The sequence below is a fragment of the Hyla sarda genome, chromosome 2, assembly GCF_029499605.1.
Source record: "Hyla sarda isolate aHylSar1 chromosome 2, aHylSar1.hap1, whole genome shotgun sequence".
Taxonomy (NCBI): Eukaryota; Metazoa; Chordata; class Amphibia; order Anura; family Hylidae; genus Hyla; species Hyla sarda.
Window position 1 is genome coordinate 11548841 of NC_079190.1, and position 24488 is coordinate 11573328.

Below are 24488 nucleotides of genomic sequence, written 5' to 3' on the forward strand. Positions count from 1 at the left end.
ATGAGATGGTCATGTGACCTCATTGTCCTGTATGAGATGATATCATGTGACCTCATTGCCCTGTATGAGATGATATCATGTGACCTCATTGCCCTGTATGAGATGATGTCACGTGACCTCATTGCCCTGCATGAGATGATGTCATGTGACCTCATTGTCCGGTATGAGATGATGTCATGTGACCTCATTGTCCGGTATGAGATGATGTCATGTGACCTCATTGTCCGGTATGAGATGATGTCGTGTGACCTCATTGTCCAGTATGAGATGATGTCATGTGACCTCATTGTCCAGTATGAGATGATGTCATGTGACCTCATTGTCCGGTATGAGATGATGTCATGTGACCTCATTGTCCGGTATGAGATGATGTCATGTGACCTCATTGTCCTGTATGAGATGTCATGTGACCTCATTGCCCTGTATGAGATGATGTCATGTGACATAGGGCATTATCCTGCTGGAAGTATCATCAGAAGATGGGTCCACTGTGGTCATAAAGGGACGGACATGGTCAGTAACAATACTCAGGTAGGCTGGGGTGTTTATACCAGGATCAATTGGTACGAAGGGGCCCAAAGTGCCCAGAAAATGCCCCCCCCCCCCTCCCCCCTCCCCCCCCGCTGATGTCACCGCTGGAATGGAGACTCCTCAGGCCAGACGTTCTTCCATCTTTATTGTCCAGTTTTGGTGCCTGTGTGAAATATAGATTTAGTTTCCGGTTCTTAGCTGACAGGAGTGGCCCCCGGTGTGGTCTGCATGCAGCTGCTGTAGCCCATCTGCTTCACGGTTGGAGGGGTCGTTCAGTCAGAGATGGTATTCTGCAGCTTTTGGTTGCGACCAGTGGGTATTTGAGTTACTGTTGCCTTCTGTCATCTTGAACCAGTCTGCCCATTCCCCTCCAAGGCCAACAAGGCATTTTTTTTTTTTGCCCACACTGCCTCTCTCTGGAAATTTTCTCTTTCTCTGACCATTCTCTGTAAACCCTAGAGAAGGTTGTGGGTCAAAATCCCAGCAGATCAGCATGTTGTGATACGGCCCGTCACTGAAATCCCCTTTCTCCCTTTGCTCGTTTTTTAAAACGTCAGCAAGTAGTCTTGACCACATCTACATGCCTAAATGCATCGAGTTGCCGCAATGTGACTGGCTGATCAGCCATATGTGTTAACAAGCCATTGAGAAGAGGTGTACCTAATAAAGTGGCCGGTAAGTGTATACCGATAATGGTGAAAGGCGACGGACTGACAGACACGAGTAGGAGAGACGCGTTTATTATAAAGGTTTTTTCCCATGTACAGATTACAGAAGGATTATAAAGTGCAAATCTGTAAACATATAATACAAAAAAAAGAAAAAAAAACAGGAGGTAATAAAATGGAAAAGTTATAAAATTAGAAAGTCAAGGTAAAATCGCAGACAAAACGTAAATTCCGAAAATCGCCGCCAAGATCGAGACGAAATATTGTATAAAAAAAACAAACAAAAAACAAACTGAAATCAGAGATAAATTCAATGTAACAATAAGATTTCATGAAATGATTAGAGATGAGCGAATTTACAGTAAATTCGATTCGTCACGAACTTCTCAGCTCGGCGGTTGCTGACTTTTCCTGCATAAATTAGTTCAGCTTTCCGGTGCTCCGGTGGGCTGGAAAAGGTGGATACAGTCCTAGGAAAGAGTCTCCTAGGACTGTATCCACCTTTTCCAGCCCACCGGAGCACCGGAAAGCTGAACTAATTTATGCAGGAAAAGTCAGCAACCGCCGAGCCGCGAAGTTCGTGACGAATCGAATTTACTGTGAGTTCGCTCATCTCTACAAATGATCACAAAACAAGCTAAATCTTAAGACACAGGGCGACATTTCCAAAATCGGCTATAAACGGAAATCTATGGGACCCTATCTGTTCCTATGACAACACAGATGACCCCCCCCCCCCTTTTAGGGCAGTGTTTTCCCAACCTGTGTCTCCAGCTGTTGCAAAACTACAACTCCCAGCATGCCCGGACAGCCGAAGGCTGTCCGGGCATGCTGGGAATTGTAGTTTTGCAACAGCTGGAGGTACAGTGTTTGGAAAAAGCTGCCCTTAGCTCGGCCAATGACATTTCAGCATGAAAGGAAGACTACGATTGGTTGATTTGGGGCGAGATTGACCGTTTTGCAAGGTTTTTGGGGGAAAAAATTCACCCGTAAATTGATTAAAAAAATAAATAAAAGTATATATATATATATATATATATATATATATATATATATATATATATATATATATATATATATATATATATATAATTTGGCATATTGGACCCTGTAGTTATATGGCTTTGTTCTCCTCAAGGGGCACACCGCGTAACCCATTCACTGCTCCGGCCTGCCTCTGATCGCCATGGTAACTGCAGCTCACTATGGCGGTGTTCACACTAACACGTTAGGCTCCACATTCTACTTGTCGGTAGTTTATACAGATAAGACACTATACTAGAACCCGTGATAAGTCAATGGGGTACGCCGTGCCTGTGATAACCGCACCAGACCGGGCCATAACAATGCTGAGGAGAGAGCCTAGCAACGGCCACATTGCCCATGGCAACCAGAGTTTCACTTTCATTTTGTGCTCAATATAAACAGCTGAGCTGGACTGGTTGCTAGGGGGAAACATGGCCGCCGTTCGGCTGAATGAGGTGTGTAGAGAGGTCGGTCATGAAATTATTGACCTCTATGAGGGGCAGGTGCCGTGCGGTGGGTACCCAGGGGCACCTGGTCATACAAAGGATCAATAATATGATGAAAACATGCCCCCCCCCCCCCCCATTATACGTAATATGGTGAGTTTAGGCAAATATGCCCAAAAGTAGGTGTTTCTGGAGGCATTTGTGAGAACCCATGGCAGAGCTGGGACATAAAGGAGTACTCCGTGGAAAACTTTATTTTTTTTAAATGAACTGGTGCCAGAAAGTTAAACAGATTTGTAAATGACTTCTATTAAAAATTCTTAATCCTTTTAGTACTTTTTAGCAGCTGTATGCTACAGAGGAAATTCTTTTCTTTTTGAATTTCTTTTTTGTCTTATCCACAGTGCTCTCTGCTGACACCTCTGTCCGTGTTAGGAACTGTCCAGAGCAGCATAGGTTTGCTATGGGGATTTTCTCCTGCTCTGGACAGTTCCTGATACGGGCATCAGGTGTCAGCAGAGAGCACTGCGGACAAGACAAAAAAGAAATTCAAAAAGAATACAATTTCCTCTCTAGCAAACAGCTGCTAATAAGTGTCTTGTCCACAGTGCTCTCTGCTGACACCTGATGTCCGTATCAGGAACTGTCCAGAGCAGGAGAAAATTCCCATAGCAAACATATGCTACTCTGGACAGTTCCTGATATGGACAGAGGTGTCAGCAGAGAGCACTGTGGATAAGACAAAAAAAGAGATTCAAAAAAGAAAAAGAATTTCCTCTGTAGCATACAGCTGCTAATAAGTACTGAAATGATTAAGATTTTTTTAATAGAAGTCATTTACAAATCTGTTTAACTTTCTGGCACCAGATGATTTAGTTTTCCACCGGAGTACTCCAGCCCTTAAAAAAATGTCTGGATAGGGGATACGTGTCTGATCCTGGGGGGCTGACCTCTGGGACCCCCGTGATCTCTAGATGGGGGCCCTGACTCCCCACTGAATGGAGTGGTGGGTCGGCACACGCTCCATGTATTGTCTATGGGAGCTCTGGAGATACCTGAGTACATCGCTGCAGTATTTTTAGCGCTCCCATAGAGAATGGATGGAGCGCGTGCTGACCCACCACGCCATTAAGTGGGGAGTCAGGGCCCCGATCACGGGGGTCCCAGAGGTCAGTCAAACCCCCCCACAATCAGACACCAGACCAGGCCATAATGACGTAGAGGACCAAGCCTATCAATGGCCATTGGCACAGGATAGGGGGTAACCTTGCTTGGGTACTGGGTTAAAATCCCACCGAGGACACCATCTGAGAGGTCTTTGTATGTTCTTGTGTTTATGTGGGTTTTCTCTGGGGATTCCGGTTTCCCCAACGGGGACAGGGACCAATTTGAGTGTAAAGCGCAGTGGAACCTGTGTGTGCTATACTCTATATATAAATTATTAGTATCGTTTTTTGTTTTTCTTTTAGGGCTGAATTACCTCTTTAACAAGTCATATTGGACTGACAGGTTCCGGATATGGCAGACCGGCAGACCCCATGTGTAGACTACTGAAGCTGACCACCCTGGAATATTGGACGGATGCAGCGGTATTAACCCTTGCTGCACGTCCATCAACTCACGTGGAAGACTTTAGTTAATCTGTTCTCTGGGCCCGTCCACTTCTTTTATACAGTCACAGTGAGGTTACAATGGCGGCACACACGCGTTATCGTATATATATATATATATATATATATATATATATATATATATATATACACACACACTGATATCTCTTATACAAGTCCATTATACATAACCTTATATCTATATATACATACATACACACAATAAAGGACATTCAATGACTCCCCCTGCCCACACTTTGGGCTGAAAAAGGAAAAAAACAAAAAAAAAACACATAAGACGATGAAACTACGTAAAGGGGGTTGCCCAGGATAAGAAAAACCCAGCTTCTTTCATGCAAAAACAGCGCCACTCCTGTCCTTAGGTTGTGTCTGGTATTGCAACTCCATCCAGGCTAATTCTATTAAAGTAAATGGGACCAAGCTGTGGTACAACACACAACCTGCAGATAGGAGTGGCGCCATAAAAGGGGTACTCCAGTGGAAATTTTTTTTTTTTTAATCAACTTGTGCCAGAAAGGTAAACAGATTTGTAAATTACTTCTATTAAAAAATCTTAATCCTTCCAGTACTTATTAGCTACTGAATACTACAGAGGAAATTATTTTCTTTTTGGAACACAGTGCTCTCTGCTGACATCTCTGTCCATTTTAAGAACTGTCCAGAGAGTGCACTGTACTCGTGATGTCAGCAGAGAGCACTGTGGTCATGATGTCAGCAGAGAGCTCTGTGTTCCAAAAAGAAAAAAATTTCCTCCTGTAGTATTCAGCAGCTAATAAGTACTGGAAAGATTAAGATTTTTTAATAGAAGTAATTTACAAATCTGTTTAACTTTCTGTCAGCAGTTGATAAAAAAAAAAATACAAAATAAAAAAAAGTTTTCCACCGGAGTACCCCTTTAATTTCCAGATTACTTTGAGTGAATTTATCATTGTTTTTGCACATTTTTTTGTTGTGTCAAATGGTTGCACCTTATTTCTTATTGTCCTTATTTCGCTATTTTTTTTCCTTGAGTTTGCGCTCGCTTTCTCTTCTTTTTCTGCACTTAGATGATAAACACATCACATTCAATTGCGCCCACAAAGCCACACCCCCCTCTACGTAAAAATTATTTGTTTGCAAAAAAAACTGCTCTAGTATACTTCGCTCCCTATGTTCGGAATTTCATTGATGCGTGTCCTTTCCCCTCGTTGCGCATCTTTTAATAAATCCACGCGATTATCAAGTTCTGACTAGACCAGCGTTTGCAAACTGTTGCAAAACTACAACTCCCAGCATGCCCGGACAGCTGAAGGCTGTCCGGGCATGCTGGGAGTTGTAGTTTTGCAACAGCTGGAGGCACACCTGTTGGGAAAAGCACTGGTCTTGACTGAGAAAAATTGTAGCAAACCCTCAGCTGCGAGATACTTCAGGTCTGCATGGGTTTCCACTCACTGACAGCAAGCAGAAGTTTTGATATAGCTTTACTTAGATGAAACCGGAATCCCCTTTAAAGGGATTCTCTCCTACAGCTAGATACATGGCAAGCAGCATTTGGCCGGTCTTTATATGGCATAGGGTTTCTTTAGTCACATGACCAGCGGAGAACCCCTTTATCTTCACCTCTGAGGCATCTCTACAGAACAATGGCACATCCGTCCCCCATTCCTGGGTATATGATACTATAGAGGTCAATAAGAAATCTGAAATGGCACCGCTTATCCTATCGGTTATATATATATATATATATATATATATATATATATATATATATATTTCTATATATACGGGTACATGAAACATCGGACACAAGTGAAAATTCGATTCCTGGTTCCCTGTAATTTTTTTGGCTATAAAAGTCACATACTACATGCAGCGCGCGGCACAGCGGTCACCACCACCACCACCACCGCGGCGGAATACATACGGATATTATAAGTCTTATCTAGGAAATACAGGCCACAATGGCTGACAGGAGGTTAAAAGGTCGCCCGCCGGGTTTGGTCACCGTCCGGTGGTTAATGGCAATATCGGAATGAACGCTTAGATCCCGGACAGGTTGTTGCTGGTGAATAGAACCAGCTGGATGGAACCGGCCAACAGGGGGTTACTCTTGTTGCCCTTGTCCTGGAGGGGCAGGCTGTGCTGGGACGGCTGGTTGTCCGATTCGGCCGTCAGGACCACCTGACCCATGAATTCATCTTTGATCACGTTGTGATTCCAAACCTGAAAGGAATTTAACAAAAAAACAAAAATTAGTCTGTGGCCCCTTTTCCACCCGCTACCACAATCACAGGGGGGGGGGGGGGTGCCATGGCATCTCAGAGGTTAAGCTGTCAGTCAATGGTCATTAAGGGGTTAAAAAGTGAATAATAAAAGCCCCACCTAGCCCACAAGAATTAATACTATAGCTTATCCACAAAAACAAAAAAAACAGACAAAAATTTAAAAGCTGCATTGTTGGGAGGTGTCGGCTGTTCTCTGCAGCTGACACTCGGCATCAGAGATCACTCCAATGTCCTTTATTTATTTAGTAGATCTCTCAGGCCTTTAGCCTTCTTAAACAAGGTACAAATTCCAGTAGGTGATGACCTTATGCCAACTGTGTGTTTTGTTTTTGTTTTTTATCCATAAATTTTTTTTAAATAGTTTGTCCAAGTGTCAGGGAGGTGTGGTACGGGATCCACAATGCCTCTCCGTGCTGACATCACGCCTGCTCCTCCTGGTGCAGTATTGTGTAGTAAGCCAGCGCATGCGCCTTAAAGGGGTTATCCAGGAAAAAACGTTTTTTTTTATATATCAACTGGCTCCAGAAAGTTAAAAACAGATTTGTAAATTACTCCTATTAAAAAATCTTAATCCTTTCAGTACTTATGAGCTTCTGAAGTTAAGGTTGTTCTTTTGTGTCTAAGTGCTCTCTGATGACACCTGTCTCGGGAACTGCCCAGAGTAGAAGCAAATCCCCATAGCACACCTCTTCTAAACCGGGCAGTTCCCGACACACATGTCATCAGAGAGCACTTAGACAGAAAAGAACAACCTTAACTTCAGAAGCTCATAAGGACTGAAAGGATTAAGATTTTTTAATAGAAGTAATTTACAAATCTGTTTAACTTTCTGGAGCCAGTTGATTATATATATATATATATATATATATATATATATATATATATATATGTATATATATATGTATGTATATATATATATATATATATATATATATATATATATATATATAAAGTTTTTTCCTGGATAACCCCTTTAATGTGTACGCATGCGCGGTGAGTCTGTCACTTATTCTCTATCTCTGACTCATCGCCCATGCATCAGCACATGTGTCAATCACCAAGAGAAGTGGGCGTGACATCCCCGGATAGAGGCGTTGCGACTCCGCGGCATATCAGTCTCTGGGCCACGCCTCTCTGACACTTAGGAACAGTATTAAAAAAGGGCAGTGTTTTCCAAACAAAACAGTCTGTCTCCAGCTGTTGCATAACCACAACTCCCAGCATGCCGGGACAGCCAAAGGCTGTCCCGGCATGCTGGTAGTTGTAGTTATGCAACAGCTGGAGGCACATTGTTTGGAAAACACTGTTTTAGGGTATGTGCACACTATGGTATATCCAGACAGAGGTGGGCGGATGCCGCCAAATGAATCAGCCTTATGAGTGGACCTGCACCGTCCCCATTGACGGCAATGCAGTCTGCATTTTCATTCTTTTGGTGGAGTCCAGAAATTGCTGAAATTCCGTAGTGTGCACATACCCTTAGATGCTGCGGTCAGTAGAGTCAACAGAATCTAGGGGGTTAGGGGACAGGTGCCGATCCAACCACATCTCTGATCAGCACCCCAGTGGTGTGTCCATCAGTTGTCGGGACAGCCGGAGGACTTATTAAAGGGGTACTCCAGTGGACAAACTTTTTTTTTTGTTCAAATGAAGTGGTGGCAGAAAGAACAGATTTGTAAATTACTTCTATTTAAAAATCTTAATCCTTTCAGTACTTATTAGCAGCTGTATGCTACAGAGGAAATTCTTTTATTTTTGAATCTCTTTTCGGTCTTGTCCACAGTGCTCTCTGCTGACACCTCTGTCCGTGTCAGGAACTGTCCAGAACAGCATAGGTTTGCTATGCGGATTTTCTCCTGCTTTGGACAGTTCCTGATACGGGCATCAGGTGTCAGCAGAGAGCACAAAAAAAGAAATTCAAAAAGAAAAGAATTTCCTCTGCTGAGAAGTACTGAAAGGATTAAGATTGTTAAATAGAAGTAATTTACAAATCTGTTTAACTTTCTGGCACCAGTTAATTTAAAAAAATAAAATACAATTCCACTGGAGTACCCCTGAAGTCCTCTGGCTGTCCTGACAACTGATGAAATTCAAAAAGAAAAGAATTTCCTCTGTAGCATACAGCTGATAAAAAGTACTGGAAGAATTAAGATTTTTTAATAGAAGTAATTTACAAATCTGTTTAACTTTCTGGCACCAGTTGATTTAAAAAAAAAAAAAAAAATAAAATAAATATTCTACCGGAGTACCCCTTTAACCCACTTAAGGACTCAGACAATTTAATTTTTACGTTTTCATTTTTTCCTCCTCGCCTTCTAAAAACTCTTTTATATTTTCATCCACAGACTAGTATGAGGGCTTGTTTTTTGCGAGACCAGTTGTCCTTTGTAATGACATCACTCATTATATCATAAAATGTATGGCGCAACCAAAAAACACTATTTTTGTGGGGAAATTAAAACGAAAAACGCAATTTTGCTAATTTTGGAAGGTTTCGTTTTCACGCCGTACAATTTATGGTAAAAATGACGTGTGTTCTTTATTCTGAGGGTCAATACGATTAAAATGATACCCATTATTACATACTTTTATATTATTGTTGCGCTTAAAAAAAATCACAAACTTTTTAACCAAATTAGTACGTTTATAATCCCTTTAATACATTTTTATAATTTTTTTTTTAATAAAATGTATTAAAAAAGTAGGAATTTTGGACTTTTTTTTTTTCGTTCACGCCGTTAACCGTACGGGATCATTAACATTTTATTTTAATAGTTTGGACATTTACGCACGCGGCGATACCAAATATGTCTATAAAAAAAAAAATTACGCTTTTTGGGGGTAAAAAAGGAAAAAACGGACGTTTTACTTTTTTATTGGGGAGGGGATTTTTCACTTTTTTTTTACTTTTACTTTTACATTTTTTTACTTTTTTTTTTTTACACTTGAATAGTCCCCATAGGGGACTATTCATAGCAATACCATGATTGCTAATACTGATCTGTTCTATGTATAGGACATAGAACAGATCAGTATTATCGGTCATCTCCTGCTCTGGTCTGCTCGATCACAGACCAGAGCAGGAGACGCCGGGAGCCGGACGGAGGAAGGAGAGGGGACCTCCGTGCGGCGTTATGAATGATCGGATCCCCGCAGCAGCGCTGCGGGCGATCCGATCATTCATTCAAATCGCGCACTGCCGCAGATGCCGGGATCTGTATTGATCCCGGCACCTGAGGGGTTAATGGCGGACGCCCGCGAGATCGCGGGCGTCGGCCATTGCCGGCGAGTCCCTGGCTGCGATCAGCAGCCGGGATCAGCCGCGCATGACACGGGCATCGCTCTGATGCCCGCGGTTATGCTTAGGACGTAAATATACGTCCTGGTGCGTTAAGTACCACCTCACCAGAACGTACATTTACGTCCTGGGTCCTTAAGGGGTTAAGGCCTCAGCAGCTGCCATGTAAGATCTGCTATTGCAGCTAGCCAAAGCGCATAGACAGGCAGTGGTAGTAGATAGCAGAAATACCAGTACACTGCAATACAAGTGAATTGCAGTGTACTATACAAGTGATCTGGACATTGCTTATACAAGTCCCCTAAAATGACTATTAAAAAAAAAATAAAAAAAATAAAAAAAGTGTGTAGGAAAAAAAATAAAAAGTTAACTTTAAAATTTGTTTAAAAAAAAGTGTAAATAAAGAATACATCTATGATCCCGCACAGTAAATGCTATAAATGAAGAAAGACAAATAAAAACCACTGCCAGAATTACTTACTACTTTTTTTTAAAGTAGTAAATAAAAACGAAAATTACATGAATGCGGAATCGCTGTAATCAGACCAACCCGCGTGATGAAGACGACACATCACGTATATGGCGTAACGAAGACACGTTATCTATACAATGTAATGAACGCAGAAAAAACAGACGAGATAAAATTTTTTTTTTTTTTAAATTACAATAAATTTTACAAGAAAAACAAAACAAAGCTGTCGTAATAAGGGGTTAATAGTTTGTTGATAATGTAATAAGGCAGTTCTAACACTAGGGGGCCCCTGTGTATCATAAATGGGAACGGAGAGTTTCCTGTGACTGTTTTGAGGGAAATTGAAGCAGATTGGGAGCGGCACCGCGGCACCCACCTGGACGATGATGGGTTGTCCCGGCTTCTTTCGGTAGAACAAGCCCTTCACGTCGAATTGAGGAGTCAGCGTGTCCTTCACCACCGGGGACTGGACCTTCGTTCCTTCACAGCTAATAATGACGTACGGGTCAGCGCCTGACGGGAGACAAAGTCATGACGTGAGATGGAAACCGGTCATGGGCGCAGAAAGAGCAGATTCCCACAGCGGCACAGAGTATATAAGGAAATACTTGTCCAGTCACATGATGATGAGGATGACAGGATAAGGCGACCGGGTGACAACGGACATAGGCTGAGATACACTGTGGTAGGTGCCCGCTCTTACTGCAGTACAGAGTATTTCAGGAGAAGCAGATAATAAGGCAGGCGAGTTGTGGGTAAAGTTATATGACCTCCCAGTCAGCACTATAAGAGGGGACACCGACACAGAGTCACTTACCTCCCTGAGAGTCCTGCTGTTTGAGTCCTGCAGCGCTGACCACGTGTACCTGAGAGACCACCTGAGGAAACCCGCACATCCCTGACCAGCACGTCTTCTGAGGCTCATCCACGGTCAGCTCACTGACAGGAGGAACAAGAGGAACATTACTGTATGTCCAAGCCATAGGGACAGTATTATAGTAGTTATATACTTGTATATAGGAGCAGTATTATAGTAGTTATATTCTTGTATCTAGGAGCAGTATTATAGTAGTTATATTCATGTATATAGGAGCAGTATTATAGTAGTTATATTCTTGTATATAGGAGGCAGTATTATAGTAGTTATATTCTTGTATATAGGAGGCAGTATTATAGTAGTTATATTCTTGTATATAGGAGCAGTATTACAGTAGTTATATTCTTGTATATAGGAGCAGTATTATAGTAGTTATATTCTTGTATATAGGAGCAGTATTATAGTAGTTATATTCTTGTATATAGGAGCAGTATTATAGTAGTAATATTCTTGTATATAGGAGCAGTATTATAGTAGTTATATTCTTGTATATAGGAGCAGTATTATAGTAGTTATATTCTTGTATATAGAAGCAGTATTATAGTAGTTATATTCTTGTATATAGGAGGCAGTATTATAGTAGTTATATTCTTGTATATAGGAGGCAGTATTCTAGTAGTTATATTCTTGTATATAGGAGGGATTATTATAGTAGTTATATTCTTGTATATAGGAGCAGTATTATAGTAGTTATATTCTTGTATATAGGAGCAGTATTATAGTAGTTATATTCTTGTATATAGGAGCAGTATTATAGTAGTTATATTCTTGTATATAGGAGCAGTATTATAGCAGTTATATTCTTGTATATAGGAGCAGTATTATAGCAGTTATATTCTTGTATATAGGAGCAGTATTATAGTAGTTATATTCTTGTATATAGGAGCAGTATTATAGTAGTTATATTCTTGTATATAGAAGCAGAATTATAGTAGTTATATTCTTGTATATAGGAGCAGTATTATAGTAGTTATATTCTTGTATATAGGAGCAGTATTATAGTAGTTATATTCTTGTATATAGGAGCAGTATTATAGTAGTTATATTCTTGTATATAGGAGCAGTATTATAGTAGTTATATTCTTGTATATAGGAGCAGTATTATAGTAGTTATATTCTTGTATATAGGAGCAGTATTATAGTAGTTATATTCTTGTATATAGGAGCAGTATTATAGTAGATATATTCTTGTATATAGGAGCAGTATTATAGTAGTTATATTCTTGTATATAGGAGCAGTATTATAGTAGTTATATTCTTGTATATAGGAGGCAGTATTATAGTAGTTATATTCTTGTATATAGGAGGCAGTATTATAGTAGTTATATTCTTGTATATAGGAGGCAGTATTATAGTAGTTATATACTTGTATATAGGAGGGAGTATTATAGTAGTTATATTCTTGTATATAGGAGCAGTATTATAGTAGTTATATTCTTGTATATAGGAGCAGTATTATAGTAGTTATATTCTTGTATATAGGAGCAGTATTATAGTAGTTATATTCTTGTATATAGGAGCAGTATTACAGTAGATATATTCTTGTATATAGGAGCAGTATTATAGTAGTTATATTCTTGTATATAGGAGGGAGTATTATAGTAGTTATATTCTTGTATATAGGAGCAGTATTATAGTAGTTATATTCTTGTTTATAGGAGCAGTATTATAGTAGTTATATTCTTGTATATAGGAGCAGTATTATAGTAGTTATATTCTTGTATATAGGAGCAGTATTATAGTAGTTATATTCTTGTATATAGGAGCAGTATTATAGTAGTTATATTCTTGTATATAGGAGCAGTATTACAGTAGATATATTCTTGTATATAGGAGCAGTATTATAGTAGTTATATTCTTGTATATAGGAGGGAGTATTATAGTAGTTATATTCTTGTATATAGGAGCAGTATTATAGTAGTTATATTCTTGTATATAGGAGCAGTATTATAGTAGTTATATTCTTGTATATAGGAGCAGTATTATAGTAGTTATATTCTTGTATATAGGAGCAGTATTACAGTAGATATATTCTTGTATATAGGAGCAGTATTATAGTAGTTATATTCTTGTATATAGGTGCAGTATTATAGTAGTTATATTCTTGTATATAGGAGCAGTATTATAGTAGTTATATTGTTGTATATAGGAGCAGTATTACAGTAGATATATTCTTGTACATAGGAGCAGTATTATAGTAGTTATATTCTTGTATATAGGAGCAGTATTATAGTAGTTATATTCTTGTATATAGGAGCAGTATTATAGTAGTTATATTCTTGTATATAGGAGCAGTATTATAGTAGTTATATTCTTGTATATAGGAGCAGTATTATAGTAGTTATATTCTTGTATATAGGAGGCAGTATTATAGTAGTTATATTCTTGTATATAGGAGCAGTATTATAGTAGTTATATTCTTGTATATAGGAGTCAGTATTATAGTAGTTATATTCTTGTATATAGGAGGCAGTATTATAGTAGTTATATTCTTGTATGTAGGAGGGAGTATTATAGTAGTTATATTCTTGTATATAGGAGCAGTATTATAGTAGTTATATTCTTGTATATAGGAGCAGTATTATAGTAGTTATATTCTTGTATATAGAAGACAGTATTATAGTAGTTATATTCTTGTATATAGGAGCAGTATTATAGTAGTTATATTCTTGTATATAGGAGCAGTATTATAGTAGTTATATTCCTGTATATAGGAGCAGTATTATAGTAGTTATATTCTTGTATATAGGAGCAGTATTATAGTAGATATATTCTTGTATATAGGAGCAGTATTATAGTAGTTATATTCTTGTATATAGGAGCAGTATTATAGTAGTTATATTCTTGTATATAGGAGGCAGTATTATAGTAGTTATATTCTTGTATATAGGAGCAGTATTATAGTAGTTATATTCTTGTATATAGGAGGCAGTATTATAGTAGTTATATTCTTGTATATAGGAGGGAGTATTATAGTAGTTATATTCTTGTATATAGGAGCAGTATTATAGTAGTTATATTCTTGTATATAGGAGCAGTATTATAGTAGTTATATTCTTGTATATAGGAGCAGTATTACAGTAGATATATTCTTGTATATAGGAGCAGTATTATAGTAGTTATATTCTTGTATATAGGAGCAGTATTATAGTAGTTATATTCTTGTATATAGGAGCAGTATTATAGTAGTTATATTCTTGTATATAGGAGCAGTATTATAGTAGTTATATTCTTGTATATAGGAGCAGTATTATAGAAGTTATATTCTTGTATATAGGAGCAGTATTATAGTAGTTATATTCTTGTATATAGGAGCAGTATTATAGTAGTTATATTCTTGTATATAGGAGCAGTATTATAGTAGTTATATTCTTGTATATAGGAGCAGTATTACAGTAGATATATTCTTGTATATAGGAGCAGTATTATAGTAGTTATATTCTTGTATATAGGAGCAGTATTATAGTAGTTATATTCTTGTATATAGGAGCAGTATTATAGTAGTTATATTCTTGTATATAGGAGCAGTATTATAGTGGTATTATATTCTTGTATATAGGAGCAGTATTATAGTAGTTATATTCTTGTATATAGGAGCAGTATTATAGTAGTTATATTCTTGTATATAGGAGCAGTATTATAGTAGTTATATTCTTGTATATAGGAGGCAGTATTATAGTAGTTATATTCTTGTATATATAGGAGCAGTATTATAGTAGTTATATTCTTGTATATAGGAGCAGTATTATAATAGTTATATTCTTGTATATAGGAGCAGTATTATAGTAGTTATATTCTTGTATATAGGAGCAGTATTATAGTAGTTATATTCTTGTATATAGGAGCAGTATTATAGTAGTTATATTCTTGTATATAGGAGGCAGTATTATAGTAGTTATATTCTTGTATATAGGAGCAGTATTATAGTAGTTATATTCTTGTATATAGGAGCAGTATTATAGTAGTTATATTCTTGTATATAGGAGCAGTATTATAGTAGTTATATTCTTGTATATAGGGGCAGTATTATAGTAGTTATATTCTTGTATATAGGAGCAGTATTATAGTAGTTATATTCTTGTATATAGGAGCAGTATTATAGTAGTTATGTTCTTGTATATAGGAGCAGTAATATAGTAGTTATATTCTTGTATATAGGAGCAGTATTATAGTAGTTATATTCTTGTATATAGGAGCAGTATTATAGTAGTTATATTCTTGTATATAGGGGCAGTATTATAGTAGTTATATTCTTGTATATAGGAGCAGTATTATAGTAGTTATATTCTTGTATATAGGAGCAGTATTATAGTAGTTATATTCTTGTATATATGAGCAGTATTATAATAGTTATATTCTTGTATATAGGAGCAGTATTATAGTAGTTATATTCTTGTATATAGGAGCATTCTTGGTGCTTTCCTTTCCTGTTAGTCACACAATGCTCTTGCGCTCGGTTCCCCCTATGACTCAGGATTGAACCTTTCCCTATAGAAGCCATTGCTGCAGTCACCATCCTGAGAACAATGCAGCCTCTGATGACATGAATGACGGCTCCGCGCTTTGTCAGCAGGAATCATACAGTAAACTGGAATAAATATTCATTTAAAAGTGGGAAGAGAAACAATGGAAGTGATTAATTTGTCATTGTGGGTCCAGATGATGGCGTCCTTATCGGCTCTCGCTCTGGAGAGGATGGAGGGTCCCCGGCAGAAGGAACGGATACAGGGGTGAAAAGTAAGACTAGACAAATACAGTGTACACCCCTCAAAATAAAATATTCTAGAGGTAGAGCGAGGTGGCTGGCAAGTTACTTAGTGAGGCCAATCAGACGCCTCGCTCCCCGGCTCCATTCCCGCCTTCCGCATTGTGACCAGTACAGGGGTTTGTGTGTAAAGTGGAAGTCACTTTTTCTATGTAAGTCTATGGGGGAGATTTATCAAAACCTGTGTAGGGGAAGAGTGGTGCTGTTGCCCATAGCAACCAATCTGATGGCTTCCTTTACTTTAACAAAGACCTGTTAAAAATGAAAGCAGCGATCTGATTTGTTGCTATGGGCAACAGCACCGCTCTTCCTCTACACAGGGTTTGATACATCTCCCCCTATGAGCGTCTCAGTGAATTACATACAGAAAGTGATGAACAGAGTAGAACAGGGTAAGTGATGTCACTGAGTGAGTGGGTGGAGTTATCTGGGGAGAGCAAGTGATGGGGTTAATGGATGTTTCTTAAGCTTTTTATTTATTTATTTATTTTTTTTATTTATTTACACTTTATTGGTCCCTTAGGGGACCTTAGATTACTCATACAGATCAATGGAGTTCCATAGAACTCCATTGATCTGTGTGATCTGTGCTCATTTGGTTCAGCCAATTGCGAGCTGGAGGCGGGCCCGCTGGCCGGATTTGAATACTTATGGTCGCTGGTCACATGAGTGCTCAGTAGGCACAGACTCTCATATGACCTGCGCCTAGGAATATTCAAATTCAGCCGGCGGGCCCGCCTCCAGCGCGCAATTCACCGAAGACAGAAGAGGATCTTCAGGGGGACCGGGCGTGTCGGACTGCAGTTATGTATACGAGTCAGGGACCCCGCATCGGTCTCCTTTGTATATTGGGTTTAGTGTGGGTGAACGGGTGACTGTTTTCCTTTAATGTTGTTATATTTTAATAGTTTGGACATTTATGCACGCAGCGTTACCACATAGGTTTGTTTATTTTTGTTTATTTTATTTGAAAAAAAGGGGGTGATTTAAAATTTTATGTAGGGGAGGGATGTTTCACCTTTATTGCCTTCATTTATTTCTACTTTTTTTTTCTCCCCATATGGCAGTGTTTTCCACAGGGTGCCTCCAGTTGTTGCAAAACTACAACTCCCAGCATGCCCAGATAGCCAAAGGCTGTAGAAGTTGTAGTTTTGTAACAGCTGGAGACACACAGATACACTACTGTGCCTGCAGACACTGATCAATGCTGCACCATAGGAGCCTATAGCACATCACTGATCAGTGTTATCGGCGCTCCATTACTACAGGCTGTTGAGGCTGCCTGTATTATTGGAGCGCCGATCGGACGGGACGGACGAAGGTAGGGAACCTCCGCCCGTCCTCTCAGCTGATCGGGTCCTCCACGGGTTCTGCTGCGGGTGTCCCGATCAGCTCCACTGAGCTAACAAAGATTGTTTTCGCCATTTTAGATGCCGCGATCAACTACCAAAGATGGTTTTCGCCATTTTAGATGCCGCAATCAACTTTGATCGTGGCTTCTAAAGGGTTAATGCCGGACAACACCTGGATCGGCTCCTGAGCTCTCTTCATACACCCGCCACACGGCCGCTCTCTTCATACACCCACCACACGGCTGAGCTGTATACATAAAGCAGCCAGTTGTGGAGGGGTTAATTCACCTTCTCCCAGCGCTGAGCACTGCTGGGAGGAGAAACAGCGTTCTCATAATAGAGACACGGACAGGACCTGAACGGATGAAAAGGGGGGGGTCCTCTCCATAGAGACCTATCACATCACTGTGACATCACCAGTCCTCTCCATAGAGACCTATCACGTCACCAGTCCTCTCCATAGAGACCTACCACGTCACCAGTCCTCTCCATAGAGACCTACCACATCACCAGTCCTCTCCATAGAGACCTACCACATCACCAGTCCTCTCCATAGAGACCTACCACATCACCAGTCCTCTCCATAGAGACCTACCACATCACCAGTCCTCTCCATAGAGACCTACCACATCACCAGTCCACTCCATAGAGACCTACCACATCACCAGTCCTCTCCATAGAGACCTACCACATCACCAGTCCACTCCATAGAGACCTACCACATCACCAGTCCTCTCCATAGAGACCTATCACATCACCAGTCCTCTCCATAGAGACCTACCACATCACCAGTCCACTCCATAGAGACCTACCACATCACCAGTCCACTCCATAGAGACCTACCACATCACCAGTCCTCTCCATAGAGACCTACCACATCACCAGTCCACTCCATAGAGACCTACCTCATCACTGTGACATCACCAGTCCACTTCATAGAGACCTACCACATCACCAGTCCTCTCCATAGAGACCTACCACATCACCAGTCCACTCCATAGAGACCTACCACATCACCAGTCCTCACCATAGAGACCTACCACATCACCAGTCCTCTCCATAGAGACCTACCACATCACTGTGACAAGAACAGTGGGTGAGGGGCGCAGCTCTTTGGAGCGGAGGTTTTTCCCTTGGGTTATGGCGCAGAAAAGCCTGACACAGACTATCCTCACAGGGAGAGTTATGTAGCTCTTACCAGCAATTTGAAGGCACATCACTGTACACACGGAGGAGGAAATCTCCGGTTAAACCAGGCTCAAAGGTGGTGGGAATGATAACGTATCGGCCCTCCTTCATATCTGTCTTGAGGAAAACGCTGCGAGAGTTGATGTATATGGAACTTGACACTTTTGACTGCAGCGTGTGCATCCGATACTTGCGGTTCAGCTCCACCTGAGAAAAGGACAAGTATGAAGAAGACTGTGGTGGAGAAGACAAGGGCAAATAGATAACATGGTCATGACAAGGGGCGACAATCTACACCAATGTTTCCCAACCAGGGTGCCTCCAGTTGTTGCAAAACTACATGTGATAGCATGGGGGATGTAGGGTATGGGGAGTGTAGCGTGCGGTTATTAATGGGTGCTTGTTAACCCTTGCTATTCGTGACGCCAGGGTGAGGGCTCTTCAATAATGCTTTTCCTACCGTCACCCTTCCCAAGAGCGATAGGGAGGTAGAGAAGAATAGATTGTCCACAACCGGAGAGTTTTCTGAAACAGTATTAACTTTTACTGAAGGTTTTCTGCAAGCTTCAATATTACAACAGTCTCTAAGCATAACAACGGCTTTCTTTGGAGATTGACAAAGGTTGGGACTTTAGCATTTAGAGTCTTTTAGTACTGTACGTTGTTCCACTGGATTTAGGGGAATTAGTTGCGGTCCAGTAGTCACGCTAGCATTAGCGGGGATTTAGATTTGTACTCACGGTTTTGGTTCAGCTAAGGCCGGTAGGTGGTTAGGCCTAGCGTGTCTTTGAAAGTTGTGCAGATCTGTCCTGCTAGTCCGGCATCCACGAGAGCGGCAACCCAAGAGAGCGATCATTGGCTACAGCTCCCTTATATGGGCTGGACTAGTGCTAATTGGTCCATACGGATGTCAATCACCATTACAGAGATTTGTGGGCAGCACGTGACCCAAGGACCTCCTAAGGTCCTACAACATACCATAGAGGTTACTAGCATGGTCACATGACCGAAGGTCCTGCGACACTGAACAAGGTACATTACTATAAAATATATATAATTATAAAATATATACATATATTATCATTAAAGTTAGACTTGAGGAGAGGCGACTAGGGGCTGTCCCACCTGAGGAACCCTACCTGAACGTAGTTACTCTGACTTTGGTGACCCCTACACTAGGTACGGTATGTAATATGGTACCGGGACACCACATACAAATCCCAGCATGCCCAGACAGCCAAAGGCTGTCCAGGCATGCTGGGAGTTGTAGTTTTGCAACAGCTGGAGGCACCCTGGTTGAGAAACACTGATCTACACAAACTTATAATATCAAACGACACATAATAAATATCAACCATTTCTTACCCGGTGAATAACAAACCCTATGGCCAGATTCTCTGCTTTCCCGTCTTTCCGAGTCGTCCTTTTGGTTTTCTGCTGAATGTTAATCATAATCTCATCTTCAGGCTTCTTCACGTCAAATACAAACTGGAGAAGAGGTAAAGGAATCACATAAAGGAATCAGAAACAGTGCGACACAGTGACCTCACCAGCAGAATAGTGAGTACAGCTCTGGAGTATAATACAGGATATAACTCAGGATCAGTACAGGATAAGTAATGTAATGTATGTACACAGTGACCTCACCAGCAGAATAGTGAGTACAGCTCTGGAGTATAATACAGGATATAACTCAGGATCAGTACAGGATAAGTAATGTAATGTATGTACACAGTGACCTCACCAGCAGAATAGTGAGTACAGCTCTGGGGTATAATACAGGATATAACTCAGGATCAGTACAGGATAAGTAATGTAATGTATGTACACAGTGACCTCACCAGCAGAATAGTGAGTACAGCTCTGGAGTATAATACAGGATATAACTCAGGATCAGTACAGGATAAGTAATGTAATGTATGTACACAGTGACCTCACCAGCAGAATAGTGAGTACAGCTCTGGAGTATAATACAGGATATAACTCAGGATCAGTATAGGATATGTACACAGTGACCTCACCAGCAGAATAGTGAGTACAGCTCTGGAGTATAATACAGGATATAACTCAGGATCAGTACAGGATAAGTAATGTAATGTATGTACACAGTGACCTCACCAGCAGAATAGTGAGTACAGCTCTGGAGTATAATACAGGATATAACTCAGGATCAGTACAGGATAAGTAATGTAATGTATGTACACAGTGACCTCACCAGCAGAATAGTGAGTACAGCTCTGGAGTACAATACAGGATATAACTCAGGATCAGTACAGGATAAGTAATGTAATGTATGTACACAGTGACCCCACCAGCAGAATAGTGAGTACAGCTCTGGAGTATAATACGGGATATAACTCAGGATCAGTACAGGATAAGTAATGTAATATATGTACACAGTGACCTCACCAGCAGAATAGTGAGTACAGCTCTGGAGTATAATACAGGATATAACTCAGGATCAGTACAGGATAAGTAATGTAATGTATGTACACAGTGACCTCACCAGCAGAATAGTGAGTACAGCTCTGGAGTATAATACAGGATATAACTCAGGATCAGTAGAGGATAAGTAATGTAATTTATCAATTACAATTTATCAATTAATGTTATTTATCAATGATATAGAGGATGGTATTAACAGCTCTGTTTCTATCTTTGCAGATGACACCAAGCTTTGTAGGACGGTACAGTCTATAGAGGATGTGTATATAGAGGGGGGCTGTGTATATAGAGGGGGGGGCTGTGTATATAGAGGGGGGGCTGTGTATATAGAGGGGGGGGTACAGTCTATAGAGGATGTGTATAGGTTACAAGATGACTTGGATAGACTAAGTGTCTGGGCCTCCACTTGGCAAATGAGGTTCAATGTGGATAAATGTAAAGTTATGCATCTGGGTACTAATAACCTGCAGCGTCGTATGTCTTAGGGGGGCTGTGTATATAGAGGGGGGCTGTGTATATAGAGGGGGCTGTGTATATAGAGGGGGCTGTGTATATAGAGGGGGGCTGTGTATACTAATAACCTGCATGCGTCGTATGTCTTAGGGGGGATTAAACTGGCAGAGTCACTGGTAGAGAAGGATCTGGGTGACTTGTAGATCACAGACTACAGAATAGCACAATGTCAGGCTGCTGCTTCCAAAGCCGGCAGGATATTGTCATGTATCAAAAGAGGCATGGACTCAAGGGACAGGGACATAATACTCCCCCTTTATAAAGCATTGGTACGGCCTCACCTGGAATATGCTGTTCGGTTTTGGTCGTCTGTCCATAAAAGGGACACTGCGGAGTTGGAAAGGGTGCAGAGACGCGCGACTAAACTAATATGGGGCATGGAACATCTTAGCTATGAGGAGCGATTAAAGGAGTTACAATTGTTTAGTCTTGAGAAGAGACGTTTAAGGGGGGATATGATAAACGTATATAAGTAAATTAATGGCCCATACAAAAAATATGAAGAAAAACTGTCCAGGTTAAACCCCCCCCCCCCCCCCCAAAGGACGAGGGGGCACTCCCTCCGTCTGGAGAAGAAAAGGTTTAGTCTAAAGGGGCGGCACGCCTTCTTTACCGTGAGGACTGTGAATTTATGGAATGGTCTACCTCAGGAACTGGTCACAGCAGGAACAAGTAACAGCTTTAAAACAGGGTTAGATACATTCCTGGAACAAAATAACATTAAAGCTTATGCAGAATTATAAAACTACATCCCTTTCCCTTATCCCCTTACACCCTTCACTTCAATTCCCTGGTTGGACTTGATGGACATATGTCTTTTTTCAACCATACTAACTATGTAATTATGTAACTATGTACACAGTGACCTCACCAGCAGAATAGTGAATACAGCTCTGGAGTATAATACAGGATATAATCAGGATCAGTACAGGATAAGTAATGTAATGTATGTACACAGTGACCTCACCAGCAGAATAGTGAGTACAGCTCTGGAGTATAATACAGGATATAACTCAGGATCAGTACAGGATAAGTAATGTAATGTATGTACACAGTGACCCCACCAGCAGAATAGTGAGTACAGCTCTGGAGTATAATACAGGATATAACTCAGGATCAGTACAGGATAAGTAATGTAATGTATGTACACAGTGACCCCACCAGCAGAATAGTGAGTGCAGCTCTGGAGTATAATACAGGATATAACTCAGGATCAGTACAGGATAAGTAATGTAATGTATGTACACAGTGACCCCACCAGCAGAATAGTGAGTACAGCTCTGGAGTATAATGCAGGATATAACTCAGGATCAGTGCAGGATAAGTAATGTAATGTATGTACACAGTGACCCCACCAGCAGAATAGTGAGTGCAGCTCTGGAGTATAATACAGGATATTTTTTGTTATTTATAACTATGACTGATCTCACCTGTGGGTTTTGGAGATAGGTGTCCTTGTAATTGAGGCAGCCCCCTGACCGGTTCTGTAGTGGGTCGTCATGCTTGATCCAAGCCCCCCGCAGCACTGACTCTTCCCAGGTCTTGTGAATACTCAAGTAAGAGGTATTTATAAGTCGGCACATAATGATATCTGTGAAATACTTGCAAAAATCTTCAAAAGTCATCCTAGGAAAAGGGAAAAGTAGGAGTTAGCAAACTTGGGAGGACTAAAGAAACCGAAAAGATTCCTGTCAATCTATCAAGCTCCAGTAGAAGATCCTCTGCCAACTGGTGCAGCGAGAAGAGACGCCAAGAGTGAAGACAAATTACTTACCAGAATTCTCCATCATCCTCCACAGTCACCCCGAGCTTCTCTCTTTCACTTTTGCTTACTTTCTGCCATTCTTCTGAACTGGAGAAAAGAAGAAAGGATTAAACTAGTAGTATAAAAGAAGATAAGCGTTATATATGTAGAGTGTCAACCAAACTTCACATACATCCAGTATGGCTTCCAAATATTGTACACCCATATACAGGATTACCTGTCGCTCCAGGGTCCGTTCCATTCTCGTTCCCCCCATGGATTACGCATTCTGATCATATCCAGCTTCTCAGACTTAAAGAACGCGAGCAATCCATGACCCAGTCGCACTTTGCGAACATCTGTGACAGCATAGGCATGGCCCTTTACCAGGCCGCAAGCCAACCGAGCTTCCATCTCTTCAGCTGAAGTTGCCTACACAAGTAACTAACTGTGATTATTGCAGATAATGAGTGAATATAATACTGCCCCCTATGTACAAGAGTGTAACTACTATAATACTGCTCCTATGTACAAGAATATAACTACTATATTACTGCTCCTATATACAAGAATATAACTACTATAATACTGCTCCTATATACAAGAATATAATTACTATAATACTGCCTCCTATATACAAGAATATGACTACTATAATACTGCCCCCTATGTACAAGAGTGTAACTACTATAATACTGCTCCTATGTACAAGAATATAACTACTATATTACTGCTCCTATATACAAGAATATAACTACTATAATACTGCTCCTATATACAAGAATATAACTACTATAATACTGCCTCCTATATACAAGAATATAACTACTATAATACTGCTCCTATATACAAGAATATAACTACTATAATACTGCCTCCTATATACAAGAATATAACTACTATAGTACTGCCTCCTATATACAAGAATATAACTACTATAATACTGCCTCCTATATACAAGAATATAACTACTATAATACCGCTCCTATATATAAGAATATAACTACTATAATACTGCTCCTATATACAAGAATATAACTACTATAATACTGCTCCTATATACAAGAATATAACTACTATAATACTGCTCCTATATACAAGAATATAACTACTATAATACTGCTCCTATATACAAGAATATAACTACTATAATACTGCTCCTATATACAAGAATATAACTACTATAATACTGCTCCTATACACAAGAATATAACTACTATAATACTGCTCCTATACACAAGAATATAACTACTATAATACTGCATCCT

At 40.0% G+C, this 24488-nt stretch overlaps 1 protein-coding gene across 4 annotated transcripts in view; it reads right to left on the reverse strand.

The window, feature by feature from the left end:
• Positions 1–5122: 5122 nt before the first annotated feature.
• CAPN5 (calpain 5) overlaps positions 5123–24488 on the reverse strand; it is a 93115-nt gene continuing 73749 nt past the window's right edge. For all 4 annotated transcript variants that reach the window (XM_056561160.1, XM_056561161.1, XM_056561159.1 and 1 more), the window contains 8 exons: positions 23459–23652; positions 23251–23328; positions 22907–23102; positions 19884–20006; positions 18529–18725; positions 11154–11275; positions 10713–10849; positions 5123–6504 (listed from right to left, as the gene is read on the reverse strand). In XM_056561160.1, coding sequence (XP_056417135.1) covers positions 6322–6504; positions 10713–10849; positions 11154–11275; positions 18529–18725; positions 19884–20006; positions 22907–23102; positions 23251–23328; positions 23459–23652 — 1230 coding nt within the window. In that variant the 3' untranslated portion in view covers positions 5123–6321. The remainder of the gene's footprint in view (positions 6505–10712; positions 10850–11153; positions 11276–18528; positions 18726–19883; positions 20007–22906; positions 23103–23250; positions 23329–23458; positions 23653–24488) is intronic.